The 16,870-nt window shown below is 29.0% G+C and overlaps 1 protein-coding gene and 1 long non-coding RNA gene across 3 annotated transcripts; both read right to left on the bottom strand.

The window, feature by feature from the left end:
* Positions 1-11,409: 11,409 nt before the first annotated feature.
* LOC122529885 lies at positions 11,410-12,978 on the bottom strand. The gene is made up of 4 exons (XM_043656392.1): positions 12,869-12,978; positions 12,292-12,398; positions 12,131-12,204; positions 11,410-12,045 (listed from the first exon to the last, which is right to left on the bottom strand). The coding sequence occupies exons 1-4, from the start codon at positions 12,976-12,978 to the stop codon at positions 11,983-11,985; spliced, it is 354 nt and encodes a 117-aa protein (XP_043512327.1). The 3' UTR covers positions 11,410-11,982.
* A 1,985-nt stretch (positions 12,979-14,963) lies between these two features.
* LOC122529884 lies at positions 14,964-16,032 on the bottom strand. 2 transcript variants are annotated; one of them, XR_006306870.1, is made up of 4 exons: positions 15,853-16,032; positions 15,642-15,766; positions 15,437-15,529; positions 14,964-15,280 (listed from the first exon to the last, which is right to left on the bottom strand). It is a non-coding gene; the product is annotated as an uncharacterized LOC122529884 (long non-coding RNA). The 2 variants fall into 2 exon arrangements; XR_006306869.1 differs by having other exon boundaries at positions 15,882-16,031.
* Positions 16,033-16,870: the final 838 nt, after the last annotated feature.

The following is a 16,870-nucleotide window of genomic DNA, read 5'->3' as shown; positions in this document are numbered from 1 at the left end:
TCACGATTTGAAGACGTGACTCGATGACGCGTTCAAGGTTTCAGGCCGTGGACTTTAATATTTCTTGTAATGTAGATTTCGGAATTCACGATTTGGAGTCATGACTAGATCACGCGTATCGTAGCTCGTTAAAGCTGTAGGCTTCTTTAGGTTTTATAATTTCGATCTTGCGGTTCACGATTTGGAGTCATGATTTTATGACGGGTTTAAGCTTCGGGCTATAGACTTCATAATACTTGTGATTCAGATTTCGGTGTTGAGGATTTGGTGGAATCCTTTGAGAGTTGATTGTCGCAGCAGATTGTCAATTCAAAGTTTAGGTCGAGTTTAGTGCATTGACTTTGATTTTTTTGTTTAGAGATATGAATTTACAATTCGGAGATTACACATTCATTGAGATTCAACGTTCATTGGCGTTCAATGTTCAGAAATAAAAGATCAGAATTTAAAATCTGTATCTCAGAATTTAATGTTTAAATTCAAGAATTCAAGATGTTCAGAGCTCGAGGTCTGAAAACTCAAGTTTCAGAATTTAAAACTCGCAATTCATCCAGAATTCAAAGTTCAGAATCTAAAATTCAAAACTGAGGATTCGAAATCTAGAATTCAAAATTTAGTCATCAAATTTTTGGATTTGCAACGCAAATCTTGATTTGCTCATTCAACAGATTTCAAACTCTACATTCTACTCTGCCACGGTTCGTAGAATTCGTTTTATGATTTTGCACGCTCGTAAATTGAGAAGCTTTTTATGTTGCCGAGGATTTACAGCTGAGGGAATGTCCAACTCTTTCATCGCGTTGGTTAGTAGTCAGACTTCTCAAAATCAGTTGCAGAGTGTTCGTGTCTCTCTCTCTCTCTCTCTCTTTTTAGTAGTAGTAGGTTTCGGTTTAGGCCAAATTTCGCAATGATTTACGTAGAATATGTTCTATACGAATAACTTATTATTATATTTTTTTTTTTTTCGTTCGATCCTTGACTTTGCAATTTTTTGGAAAGAATTTTTTTGAATATTTGAAAACAGAACTTTCAGAGAGAAATTTTATTTATTTCCATTTCAAATTATGGAAAAAAGGCTTAATTTTTCAACTGTGTGCTTGTCAACGAGCATATTCGCCTATACAAAAGAAAACATTTACTTGCAACGGTGTCGCCGTGCAACGTTAGTTAGGCTTAACTTCCTTATTTAACAAGAATTCTTTTACGGCATTTACTCTGTACTTTTGACAGAGTACGCTCGTATGTACGTCTTTGTTAATATTTCAACTTAGAAATCGCAATTTTTAATTTTTATTAAAAAAAAAAAGTTTGATACTATGAGAGTAAAATATAATAGAGATCTTTGAATATCTTATTTCTGTTTATTATCGTTTTATATATATCTATATATATATATATAGATATATTGTTTTTTTTTCACACATTCTGTGCATTTCTGCAATCTCGAGTTTCTCACAAATGCACAAGCATAAGCATTCGTAGTCTGTTAATAAAATTTCCACCTTCATAAAATCTTTGTGCAAAACCCTGGAAAACTCAAATAGATTGTACGTACTAGAAATAGCTTGCATAACGTCACGAAAAATTACCACGAATTATTTGCGTACTTTCCACGAAAAGTATGTGCAATCGAACGTCGATTATGTAAATGGTAATACCCCTCTCGAGCTCTTCTGTGCGGGCGTTCAAGTCACTGAAGAGCTCGACGAGATTTTCACACGGCCCTGCCCAAACGTGAACTACGTCACAAAAACGTGTTCTCGAAATGAACTCTCAAAATGAAATTTTCATTGCAAAGGAAACTCCAAGAGTTTCGAACGAGTCGAGTGAAATTGAAATAGAAATCAGGTCAACGATTTGGCAACTGTTTACCGATTATTAGCAAACTATGTTCTTCTGGTTCTTTTCCGTTAAGACCTGTTCAAATTAATTCAAGTTACACGAATTCGAGCAACTCAAGATCATTTTACTAGTATCACCTTATAATTAACCCGACGTCTACTTGAAAACATTTTTGAGCAAGCTTTTGCACTCATTTGTATTGAGTAATAATGTATTAGATAAGTTATTCGCGTAAAGTCGTTCGTTCTGTTAAATTTTTATAAACGTTAGAAATGAAATAAGGTCTAGAGAGAGATGTGTTTTTGTCAGTCTGAATGTTGCTTTTTGCTAAAATTTTTGACAATTTTCGTTTGCAATTTCTCCAACTGATACTCGGTAGCAATAATAATAGCATATATATATGATAAAGTTTATAATAATAATAATAATAATTTTTAAACTGTATATCTATTTTATAGTACCATAATTATAATATTAATATATTAATATTCTATAAACTTTTATTGCATAAAGTACCTACTATTTAATTTTTCCAAATTTTATTTAATTTTTTAAAATTTAAAAATTCCAGGACTTTTGAAATAAGTTGTATTTTCAAATTCGAACTATTAAATAATTCCTATTATTAAGAATTTAAACCTGTCTTGAATTGAATTTCTAGTAAAAATTTTATCTCATTTACCCGAATTCACAATTTCAAATGTTTTAAATTATTGATATAATTGGCATTAAAAATTTAAGATTCATACATTATGTAAATAATTTCTATCGAAAATGTTGTTCTTCCGTAATTAATTTAATTTATAATAAGTTGTAATAATTAATTTAATTCAATTTTAATTCACACCATTTTTAATTAAACAATTAATACGATTAAGAATTTAAGCTTTGCATATGAAATCAATTAAGTTGATTAAAAATTTTACGTTTAAACGAATTTTTATTAAAAATTTTAACTCTTTTTGTTCAAAATACTCTGATAAATCATATAATAATAACGACGAAACACTCGAAGCTAAAATTCTTAAATTCAACGGTTTAATACTTGACCATGAACTATTTCGAAAGTTTCGTTTGGATTTTCCCGCAATGCTGCAGCAGTACGTATGCAATTCAATGAATCAGCGAATGTAAGTTATAGTGTTTCAACTTTAATATTCTATGCGATTCTGCAAAGTGTTTATGTATCGCGTTAAATTTTTATTTATGCGATTTGCACTAGGAATAATTATTTTGCACTTATTGTGTATACGTTTTGTTTACGTGGTGTTTACATAATGTCTGTTTCTCGTTAAATACTTTTTTTTTCTTAATTATCTGGAAATATTAGCATTCAAGTGTCCGTAAAATATAAATAATTAGGGAGGGGTTTTTACATTTTTTCAGCACATTAAATATTTCTTACAAAGTTAATGTTAATTACTACGTTCAATCGATCGTATTCTTTTTTTTTTTTTTTTTTATTTTTAAAGAATACTCTGAACTTTGATTTCACATTTTAAACTAACATTGGTATATAAAATTTGAAGGACTGTGATACATTTAATAACATAATTATTATTATTACGTGTTGGAAATTTCATATTTTTATGAAGATAATTCAAAAAAAAAAGATGGATCTTAGGTGAAAATATATATATATATATATGTGTGTGTGTGTACATGTATATAAAGGGTGTTTCATTTTTCAAACGGTATTAGTGTTCTATAACCAATAATGAGAAAAATAAATTTATTAAATGCCTAGTTCGTATTATTACGAAATTGTGACAAAAATACCAAAATTATAAATGATTGTCAAACGTTATAATCATTGTAATTGTCATTGTCATTGTCATTGTAATGATTGGTTCTCGTTTGACATGGGAACGTTGAAAATTAAATTTAACTGTAAAAAGTTGTTGTTTAGTATCATCGATTATTTTAACTACGTATATTATTGTGTATATGTATGTTGTAATAAATATTATGCACATACATCTGGATTTTCACTTGTGGAGAGCTTTGAAAGAAATAGTTTATTGGATAATTAATTCGTGCCAAGGATTCATATAACATTTAAAAAAATAGAGGAAGAAGGTAAGTGACTCAATTTCATACTTATAAAAACCGTCTTTTAACAAGAACTTTGAAAGTATGATCAATCGATCGAACGAGGAACTAATTAATTGTAATGTTGGTATCTTTGTCGTAATTTTTTAATAAAGCATTTACTCCATACTTAGATATGTACATAACGCTTTTTTTCCTAGCTTTAAACGCAGAACATGTTGACATCATGTTCTTTAGCGGGATAAAAATGAAACACTCTATGATATATATAACATATATATCACGTGCGTGTGTATATGTACATATACATATGTGTATACACGTATAATTTGCAAATAACAATAAAAGGCTTTGAGCATTGAAGGATTAAACATTGGTGTTAATATGAAACAGAAGTGCAGCAATTCCGAGAAATCATTCGTGATATTTCTCTTTCAAACGTTATTATTCACGAGAAAATCGAGATTCTGCGTCTCAGATGTCAGTTTGGATTCAAGGATCAAGGCTGCTGCTTCAGTGTCTCTTGGTTATTAACGAGATGCACAAACAACGGTGATTCTTGAGAAATGTTTGTCCAATGCTGCCACGACGAAGACAAAACGCACAAGCGCGAGTTTCCACGTTTCGTTAGAAGATCAGATCGAAATGTTACACTCGAGTTCGCGAGCGCGGAACTTTGGTTGTGAGATTCCTTTTTCTTCGCACGACGCATCTCAATCATTTTACTAGTTTATAATTTAATATAGTCAAAGAGAAAAAAAAAAAAATTCATAATATGATAATTTTGTTTTCGCTTTGTTTCTCTACGCCAATCTATTTTTTTTTTTTCTTTTTTTCATTCATTCACATCACGACAGTGATTAAAATATAATTTAGAATCGGCTAGAGGTACTATTTAGAATCGGCTAGAGGTACTATTTTTAATGTACTAATTTTGTACTAAATTTGATCGAAACACGCACAATTTGTTATATTACTCGCTCGTTGCCTGATTGCATCGAAACATTCATGTAATGCTCGAATAGCATTCGAGCTACTTTCTTAATGTCTTAATACGTTTCGCTCGATGCGTAGAATTGCGAAACACTCTGCTACTCGTATCCTGACATCGATCACTGTGGCAACTGTTCAAGAAATTCAAAAATTTGTACGTATTTGAAACTAATAATTTGAAACTGAAATAAATAAAATGTATTATATAAGACATCCCATTTAAAATCCTAATGCCTAAATATCTTCTTCATTTTTAATAAAATGAAAGGCATTTAATTTCAAAAAGAGAGTATTATGGATAACATATTTTTTTTTTATCATCATGTTTCGCCACAAAAATTTTTCTTTTTTACCTCACCAGTATTTTTTCTTAGACAGCACGAACATTTTCTTTATTATATCATATATAACTGTTATGCTTTTATTATATAGCACGCGTATATTACAACATGGCACAAAAAATGTTTGGATGTTTGATCTTAGATAAGCTGATAGAGTCTATATACGATAAAGAATTAAATTATACTAGAATTATTATTTATATTTTATATATCATATTTATATTATATTAAATGTATACAAATGAATAAAAGAATAAATAAGGCTTTTAGTTCTATCTCAGTTCAATGGACAGGCCTGTGCAATTGATTTGCAAGATCCTTCAACATGCAAAAAAAATGATAATTTTATGAAACTACATATTGTATATATATATATACACACCAAAAAAAAATATGTATATAAATAGGTACCTTGTTATTCTACCTTGAGAAAGATTCAAGGATTCTTATGTCATCTGTGTATCTAGCTCATTCCTATTTTCATGTTATGTTATGTATATTATTAAAATTAACCGAGTCGCTGATTAAATTGAATTAATTAATAAAAGAAGTTTTACATTACAATACTTTTCTTATTTATAATAGTAATAACATAGACAAGTAAAAATTTTCTGAGGATAAAACAAGTGTCCAACCAAATTTTGTCAATGTTTATTTTTAAATTATTACTATTTAATTTATTTAAAATTATTATTTTAAAGATATTATTTTGACAAAATAGAATAGACGTTTGGACCGATGATATAATTTCACCATTCCAAGAATAAAGCAAATTTTTATCCAAATTATAATATAATATCATAAGAACTATTTAAAAAATATTATTTTACAAATTTATGAATCGAAATGCTTGTATGAAAATATGCTCAATGAATAATTCCATTAATTCAAGTACAAAACAAATCTCTATCCACGTTTCATTTTATCACAAATTTCCCATAAAAATGTGCATTTGCATAAAAATTCCCAATCTAATGATGCTCAACTCGCATTCGATTCGTCTTTGATCGTCGCGTGCATTTCCGGTTTGTAACGCGGTGACCGACACACGCGAACTTTGATTCCAAAGAATACGAAACGAAAAAGGAAGAGAAGTATAATCTTGTTGCTTTATATGGTACACCAAGGAAATGGTTCGACTGAAAGGCTGTTCGAGATGCGATTAACGTGCTTGCACACGCGGCCTTGAACGAAGAGGAATAACTACTGTTTGCTCGAAAATGTACGATGAGTCAATCAAGTTAATTGATATTCTATAACTTGTCCAATCGATTTTTGATTTTCTAACCAGAGCGTAATATTTTGAAACATTGCACTTGATAACTCTCTTTCGTAAGCTATAATTATTGTAGCATCGGTTATTATCAGTTGTCGGTTATTATAATTAATCTAATTTTAGTTGTTATTTAAATATAACAGATGGCTGTTACCTGTTTGTTGATTATATAAAATATGAATGTGATGTGAGAAATCCATCGTAGGCACAGAGCGTTTTTCTTTTTTAAAAGAAGGACCAGAGTCGTGAGAGTCGCGAGAGTTGTGAGAGAGCCTTGAAAGAGAACTGTTTAAAAGTGTCAATTGTGTCGTTAATGAATTTATTTGAGTTGTTAATGCGTGTTGTTTTAAAGTAATTTGTCTTGTTTAACCACTTGTTGTTTTGTTATCATAATTTTCATTAAATAAATATTATTTATATTATATTATTAGTACATTATTACTACGTAATTATATGCAATTATTATAATTTTATTATTTTATGATCTAAATATGTTATAATATACATAAATAATAGAATATTATTTTAATATTTCTTTGAAAATAGAGAATAGAAAGAATATAGAATGTGGAAGGTTTAGTTTAATTTGAATTAATGCTTATAGCGGGAGTAAATGTCCTTTCGTAAAAAAATTAATAATACAGAATAATACTGTAGAGATTTAACAGGTTAGAGTTAACAATCTATGGTTCTAAATTTAAATTGAAATCTTAATATTTAATATTAACTATATTATGTATAATGTACATACATACACATATATTTTACAGACAAGATGCACTACGTGACTTGACCATCTTCGCTGATTTTTAGAATATGAAAAAAATGAGTTTATTAACAAAAGTTGTTTAGAGTGCAGAGAGTGTATTATAACATGATAGTTTTTGTAGCTACAGAGGTCTACTTTTTTAAACGAATGATATACTTTTCATTAATAGATGCAGCTTGGTGTTTTCTACAAAAATAGAAATATTCAAGGTGATCAAGTTACGTGATACAAGATCTTGTATGTATCATAAAATTTAAAAAAAGATTATAAATTATAACATTATCGATATTAACAAGACGGATTATAGAATAAATAAGTTATATAAAATATTTATTTATAGAATAAATAATTTATATAAATAATTTTCTATTTTTTATAGAATAAATGATTTTTGATATTTATCATTAAATGCTTGTAATTTTTCCATAGAAAGAATCTACAATGAAAACTTTCCATTATCTCATACAAATCAACTGGTTTTTTAACGAATTGCAACGACTATTTAATGCAGAAACATATTATGCAAATTCCTGTCATTAGACACAGATTATCGCATAAACGTACACTGTAAATTATAAATTATATAATATGTTTCTTTCATTCTTACATATACTTGAAGTACACAAAATTATCTTAATTTTATAAGGCATAAGCAAGCGCTATTTCTCACCGTGTCATAATATGTCCACTTTTTACTCTTATTGAGGATCTTCCAGTGGTATGATTTTTGTTCTACAAGAACACTTCTTCGTTAATATATTCGACATATTAGCATGACAATAATATAAATATATTACGTATCTTTTTACTAACCGAAAAGCAAAGACAGAAGTATGAAAAAACTTTTTAATTTTTTTTTGTACAAAACAATTTTTATTTGTGCTTTATACGACTTTTAACAACAAGGAAAAAGAATAGCTCGTTGAGAAATAGATTACAAGTAATTATAAATGTGGCACGTCGTAATCTTTTTATGCAAACATTGTGAATTACGCTGTATGAGAAATGAAGAGGGATATGATAATTGTTTTGACAAAAAAAAATGAAACTGCAAGAATGTAACTGTGTAATTGTTGTCGTCTAGTTTTAAATTGGAAAAAAAAGTGAAAAATTGCTCTTTAACAGCCTTGTGAAGGTTTATTAAAAGAATGACGATTTCTATTGGAAAGGAAACGAATGTTTGCACAACCGAGAACAGGATATTAATATTTGAAAAGATGACTTGAACTTTGAGCAAAATACATACATTACTTGTGAAGAATATTAGAAACTAAGAGACGAAAATCAAGAGTTGAGTACATTCTCCGACTCGTAGAAGAGGAAAATAATAAAAGTTAAAAGAAAAAATAAAATAATTAATAATGAAAATATAGAGTACAAATAATGACAAGTTATAAACTACAAAAAAGATAAAAATGAACTATAATATAAACAATAAAGTAAATAAAGTAAAAGCAATAGTAAAATACAAAATAAAGTAAATAATAAGAATGGTGCAAACATAAACATGTTAAAAATACGAATAAAATAACATAAATAATAAATTAAACGATAAAGAAATAATGGAAATAGTAATAATAATGACAAGAAAAATTTTAAAGAATTTTTATGATAAGATCTTCTTTTATTTTTTTGTTTCAAGTAAAATTCACTAGCCAAATGAAAAGGGACAGTCACGAAACGACGTAATAGACTTTTATCTAGTTGAGGAAACTATAATTCTATTCGATTTACATTGGCTTCTTTCAGTCGATTATGCAACCGCTTTTTACTTTCCTCGCGAGGGTTACCGGTGCACAAAGAGGCACAGATTAGGAACACTTTCCATTTCACTGTCCAACCATTTTGTTCACGATCAGCGAACAGACGGAAAGACACAGAAGGCCGGTGCCGCAGGTAACGTGACAGTTAACAGCATCGAAAGTTTTGGGTTATTTGCTTGTTGCACATACTACACACACACATGTACATATGCACGCTTATTCACTACGTCTACTCAACGAGCTTAACCTGTTAATTAGGTTGTTTTCTAACACTAAAACTTGCGTATACATGAGTAGTACATGAGCGATCGAAAAGAATTTCCCGATGAGAATAAAAATGAATACTAATTTCACGCAATTTCCGGTAATCGCCAAAGAGGAAGACCTGAAACTCGCTACTTTGATAAGTTTGGTAATTTTAACGTCAGAAAGATTTTATCGTATCGTAAACTTATCTTTTATACGAAACAGTACACGGAGAGACGCAAATTTTTGGCGGTGACTAGACAGGTTTGCGTTCACCAAAATGGACGCACGTACTGATTGGCAGCGAAGAGTTGCCGCACCGCGGTGAAGTAATACATACATTTATTTTATTTTATATGAATCAATTCAGTTGAACGGTTTACAATAATTTCGACGCAATGCTTTTCAGGTGCGAAAGCGAACGCAAAATTTGACAGCAAATTAACGGAAAATCGCTTATGAATAGCAAGGAAAAGTTGAACGCGTAAACTTGGCGGCAAATTACCGCGGTGCAAACTGTTTGTCTTCATCTACTGTTCATCGGAAACGAATCATATAACGAATGAAGATTTGAGAAACTATGATCGAATATCAAATAAACAAATGATAAAATTTCATCCAATGTTATTCGTTGTTCGAATGAAAATTCGTTCGAATCATAGCCAACTCTGGACAGTATTCAGTGAAATTTAATGATAGAAAATAAAACCTTGAGAGACAACGGCACTGACACGTTTCGCGAAAAATTACAAGGTCGACTGGTATGGCAGGAAACCAGTTTTCATTTTCAACCAACCGATGATCTACGGCGTGATCCTTGACGAATAATAAATGGCTCATTTTACGCCGAATAACTTTATTGTGATTAACGATACACGTCGAACGTTTTATCGTAAATATGTAATACTCTTAACGTTTAACATTTTCAACATTCTAGTTATTTTCGTTTGTTTCAATTCGTCAAAAACTTATATCTAATAAAAGACATCTCTGTTATTCTTAAACAGAATGATTTATCGTAAAATTAAACATAATGTACAAATGTAATATGTTACTATCTTTTTAATATAAGTTTTTGCAATTGTGAAAAACACGTTGAACGTGTAATAATGTAAAATAGTTTAGTAGAAGAAAAGATATTTACTATTGCTAAATATTCTAGTTTTCTATATTTTTCAGTGCATTTTTGCAAGTAGGACAAATTTCTGACAAATCTGGACATATTATTATTCATTTTTGTTCTTTGATACAATATATTTCAAAGCAATCCACGCTGTGTAATCCTGGTTTCTAGACGCTACAGTATCACTACTACTACTGTGTGAAAAACATCCCTCGAATCACCATTTTCCTGCTTACAAATACCGGCTTTACCAACCCTTCAGTTCTTCACTAGCCAACACTTGCATCAACATTTTTTTCTTTTATTTTTCGTATCAAATCATTCAACGTAGATGCATATAACTTGTCACCTTCACAGTTTACGAATGGGAAATAATCATGCAGAAACAATATTGGAAACTTGCTAGGTAAAAATGTGCCAACGAACAGTGTCTCCCTCTTTAAGGAATTATCTCGTCACACCAAATTATTTTCTGAGGTGATATTTGAAATGACAGTAAACTATCATTATTGAAGTTTTATAAATAATTGTATAATTTTACTATTTTATAACGCTCGAACTTTCATAAATAGTAATTGATTTCAAACTTTTGTTCCTAGTAATTAAACCAAGTGCTTAAACCAAGCTATGGATATTCTGGTTAAAAGTAATATTAATCTCTGTTCAGACAGAAACATAATTATCTACTTAATTCAATTATCATTTAAATTGTAGATTTATATGTAGAATATATTTTGATAATTTATATTAACTTTTTTTTTTAAATTAAACAAAGTCAAGTATAAACATGAGAACCTCTGCGTAAAATTTGTTTTCAAAAATCTTAGAGTGTGGCACCACTGCTAGCATTCTAGATTTACTTCAGGGAGGATACTCGAGTACCAGCGGGAAAATTGAATGATTTTTACAAATTCTTTTTTCTAGAAAATGACTAACAATAAAAAAACAATATTTCGCTCGTGCTAGGATATATTCACAAGTGAAAGAAAAAAATTATACACAACTATCGTTTTTATATATTTATTATATAATTACAGACTTTTAGAGAGCCCTCGTTTGTCTAGAAATTGCTTTTTAATAAAAAATATACATTCGTACGAAATTTTAGACCAGCAGAGAACAATGCTCAAAGAGGAGATCGAATTGGTAGATAAATTATTAATTTTACACGGGTTAAATATTGGATTTTAAATTTGGAATGCAACAAAATGAAATAATTCTGTTGAAAACATTGTAACATATTCAAAATAATTTACAATAATACTAATGTTTGATATTGAAACAACTCCCTGATCATAGTTGCCTTATTGATTATAAATATCATCGATAATACGTTTCTGAATGTATTTTGAATAAAATTCTTACACTCTCTTTCTCTCTATTTTTCAAATAAAATAATTTTGGTACATTAGTTTTTATAATTTATCGAGATAGACAAACATTTATACGCAGTATAGTCTATAAAATAAAATAGTCCTGCATCATTATGTATTTAGTTATCGTTTATTAGAAGTCTGTATGCAAAGCTTGCAAATGTCGTCTTATTTTGAATTCAAATTGCCACTGCATCTTCCGAATCAACGAATACGAAGAAAACTGTAGCATTTGAAATTACCATTGCAGTTACAATCCTTTAGAAACTACAAATAAAAAGACAAACACAGATATAAATAGATAAATATGATGATAACAATATGTATGTATGTAACACATTGGTGCACATACCTGAATAAATATCGCTATGTAGACTTGTACTGTGCCAGCTGCACAATAAGGATAGTTCGCACATTGTGCATACGCTGAATGAAAAACATGTTTCTGTTATTTTATTACTTTTATATATCTATTTTCATTTATGTGCGAAATCATAATACATAAATACGAACTATTCTTTTGAGTTGTCGTTGAGAGCAGGTTTGCCAGCTTTGGCTCAATACACCAAGTTAAACGAAACAGCCCGCAAACAGATGCGTCACAGTCGACTTTACATAGTCAATGTAACTTTATATACATCCCAGGCATACTCTCGATACTGTTACTGGTTCCTGTCCTGTTGACGCTCATTGTCCTGTAACTTTTGTCGAGGAAAAAGTTAATTATTGAAAGTTTTAAATACACGATTGACATAATTAACACATGAAATTAATAAAACATATTAAGTTTTTAATACATCTTATTATTAAAGCTAAATTTTCTCAAGTATACCTTCGAAAGTAATTTGTCCATAGTTACTACCATTTATAAAAGTCATTGATCACAATTGACCTTCGTGTTATTTTTATATCAGTTGTCTTTTGAGAGCAGAAGCTAGATTTTTTCAAAATAGATATACTTTTGTTCGCACCGTACTGGAAAAGATATCATAACAAGTTTAATAATGCATTAACTTTTACAAAGAATGATTAATAGGTTAAGTGGAAGATTCTTGTATTACTGTGAAACTCTTTTCGTTAGAATAATTACCTATTAGCAACAGCTACTGGTGTCAAGGAACTTGGCGAACTTGAATCAACATTTTTTTTTTCATGCTTTTCCTTATTACATTTTTTCCTCACTACACGACAACTTGACATTTTGACAGTTTAAAAATGGGAAATAATTATGAACAATCAATAGTGGAAACTTACTAGGAAAAAATGTGCCTGTGAATAGTGTCTCCCTCCTACGGGAATTATATCGTCACGTGAAATTATTTTCGGGCGGGATATTTGAAAAAATTATAAATTTATTTGAAATTATTATTTAATTTATCAAGATATACAAACATTTATATGCAATATTGTATTGTAAAATAAAATATTCCTGCAAAATAAAAAAAAAAAGAAATCTCCCAGTCGATAAAGAGAAATAAATGTTACCGGTCGGTAATGGAAAAAAAAAGAGAAAATAGAGCAATAAGCGAGTAACGCAAAGAGAAATAACGCGAAAAAGACATAATAAAAATAGCAGAAAAAATAATGTAAAATGAAAAAACAATCTCCCAGTCGATAATGAAGAATAAATGTTCCTTGTCGGTAACGAAAAAAAAGAAATAAATAAAAAAGAAAGAAAAGTAACACAATGAGAAATAACACGAAAAAGAAACAACACAGGAAAAAACAATACAGAATAAAATAAAGAATCTCCCAGTCGATAACGAAAAATAGAATTTCCCAGTCGGTAACGAAAAAGAGAAAATGTGGCAAAAAGAGAGCAATACAAAGAAAAATAACGCGAAGAAAACATATCGTAAAATAAAAAAAAAAGAAACCCCGTTTTTATGTAATTACTGTTTATCAGAAAGTGCCATCGTTTATTTATGAATTGCATTTCAATAAAAAACAAATGTTTATTATTATATTTAACAGTTTAGTATTCTATTTAATAAGAGCGACTGTCGTCAAGGAACTTGGCAAACTTGCATCAACATTTTTTTCTTCTTGCTTTTCCTTATTAGATTTCTTCCTTATTACAACGACAACTTGACATTTTGACAGTGTAAGAATGGGAAATAATCATGAACAATCAATATTGGAAATTTACTCTACTTAGCAAAAAAAGGTGCCTGTGAATAGTGTCTCCCTGGGGCGGGAATTATATCGTTACGTCAAATTATTTTCTGGCGGGATATTTGAAAATATTATTAAATTATTTGAAATTATTATTTAATTTATCAAGATACACAAACATTTATACGCAATATTGTATTGTAAAATAAAATATTCCTGCAAATTAAAAAAAAGAAAAAATCTTCCAGTCGATAATAAATGTTCCCTGTCGGTAACGTGAAAAAAAGAAAAAATAAAGCAAAAAAAGATTAACACGAAGACAAATAAGGCGAAACAAACGTAATGCAAAAAAATGACTCAAAATAAAAAAAGAAAAAATATCTTCCAATCGATAACGAAAATCAATGTTCGCGGTCGGTAACGTAAAAAAAGAAGAAAATAAAAAAGGAACAAGAGTAACGCAATGAGAAATAACACGAAAAAGACACGACACAGGAAAAAACAACACAAAATAAAAAAAAGAATCTCTATAAACAATCGTATAATTATATTATTCTTGCAAAATTTTATAATAGAATATTTGTAGAATTTTATCATTATAGAAGTTTTATAAATGATTGTATAATTTTATTATTTTATATCACTCGAACATTCAGAAATAAAATTCATTTCAAATTTTTGCTCTTAGTAGTTAAAAGATATGGATATTCTTGTCAGAATTAATATTAATTTTTGTTCGGAGAGAAACATCATAATTGTCTATATCTAACATAATTATCTACTTATTTTAATTATCATTTAAACTATAGTGACTTATATGTAGAATATATTTTGATAATTCTATTTATTTTTTTTCTATCTTCTGATCTTGTATTTTGCGAGATATGACATTAATATGTGACGTTTAATTGCAATATTTTCTTCAAGCACAAGTTTTTGGTGCTTCCTCGAAGACATCTTGAGAAGAATGGCTCGCTATATATAATTTCGCTCAGAATTGGGTATTATTCTTCGAACAAAATTTTATACGAAATATTTACTGAAATAACATAAAGAAAAACAGTCAGAAGTCCTTTTTTCACAATTTTGGTTTATTTAATAAATTTGCTTTTAGTAGAATTTTTTGTTCAAATATTTTGTCGGTTAATCTGTTTTACTTTAGGCAAGTTTCTTATCGTTGCAAATAAAAACAAACGTATTAAGAAGAATGGTTCGCTGTAGCATTTTGCTCCACGCTTATCTCGGCGTCAATATGAACACATCGCACCACCCTGCTACTCTTGCAACTCTCCTCTCAATATGCTGACAATCCTTCGCCATTCACGTGGGTATTCACGCCGGCATCTTCTTGATACTGTTAGTGGTTCCTGTCCTGTTGACGCTTGACCTGTTATTTTTATCGAGGAAAAAGAGAAAAAGTTAATTATTCAAAGTTTTAAATACACAGTTGACATAACTAACAGTATTTAAAACATTATTAAATTAATAAAACATACTCAGTATTTAATACATCTTATTAATAAAGCATATTTTATTTACTTACCACACGAATCATATCCTTAAGTATCGACTCCACTTCTAGTCTTGTAAGTAAAGACTCCAATTTAAATCTAATTATATGTCTTGCAGCATTCATCTAAAAATTTTCACATATAGCTTTAAGTAATTGTCAACATCATATTTATTTATCTTTGAGTAATAAATTCTCGTAATAAATTTTCTAAAGTATATCATTGAAAATAATTTACCCATAGTTACTACCATTTATAAAAGTCATTGATCACAATTGACGTTGGTGTTATTTTATTATCAGTTGTCTTTTGAGAGCAGAAGCACATTTTTTCAAAATAGATATACTTTTGTTCGCACCGTACTGGAAAAGATATCATAACAAGTTTAATAATGCATTAACTTTTACAAAGAATGATTAATAGGTTAAGTGGAAGATTCTTGTATTACTGTGAAACTTTTTCCGTTAGAATAAGCACCTATTAAAAACAGCGACTGTTGTCAAGGAACTTGGCGAACTTGAATCAACATTTTTTTTTTCATGCTTTTCCTTATTACATTTTTTCCTCACTACACGACAACTTGACATTTTGACAGTTTAAAAATGGGAAATAATTATGAACAATCAATAGTGGAAACTTACTAGGAAAAAATGTGCCTGTGAATAGTGTCTCCCTCATACGGGAATTATATCGTCACGTTAAATTATTTTCTGGCGGGATATTTGAAAATATTATTCATTTGTTTGAAATTATTATTTAATTTATCAAGATACACAAACATTTATACGCAATATTGTATTGTAAAATAAAATATTCCTGCAAATTAAAAAAAAGAAAAAATCTTCCAGTCGATAATAAATGTTCCCTGTCGGTAACGTGAAAAAAAGAAAAAATAAAGCAAAAAAAGATTAACACGAAGACAAATAAGTCGAAACAAACGTAATGCAAAAAAATAACTCAAAAGAAATAAAGAAAAAATATCTTTCAGTCGATAACGAAAAATCAATGTTCCCGGTCGATAACGCAAAAAATCTTTTTTCTAGAAAATTACCAGCAATAAAAAAACCATATTTCGCCGGTGCTAAGATATATTCATAAGTGAAAGAAAAAAATTATATGCAATTATCGTCTTTATAAAAATACAGACTTTCAGAGAGAGCCTTTGTTTGTTTATAAATTTTTTGATAGTATACACTTATATGAAAATTTGGATGAACAGAGGAGAATGCTAAACGAGAGGATGGAATTGGTAGATGAATTATTAATTTCACATGGGGGGCAAAAACTGGATTTTAAATTTAGAATACAACAAAATGTAACAATTGTGTTGAAAATATAGCAATATATTCAAAATTTACAATAATACTAACGTTGCAAACGGAAACAACAAACTACCTGATCACAGTTAATAAGTATCATCGACAATGAATCAATATAACGTTTCTGAATGTATTTCGAATAAAATT

Source organism: Frieseomelitta varia, unplaced genomic scaffold (genome assembly GCF_011392965.1).
Source record: "Frieseomelitta varia isolate USP_RPSP 00005682 unplaced genomic scaffold, Fvar_1.2 scaffold_314, whole genome shotgun sequence".
Classification (NCBI taxonomy): Eukaryota; Metazoa; Arthropoda; class Insecta; order Hymenoptera; family Apidae; genus Frieseomelitta; species Frieseomelitta varia.
This window is presented reverse-complemented; position numbering and strand designations above follow the sequence as displayed.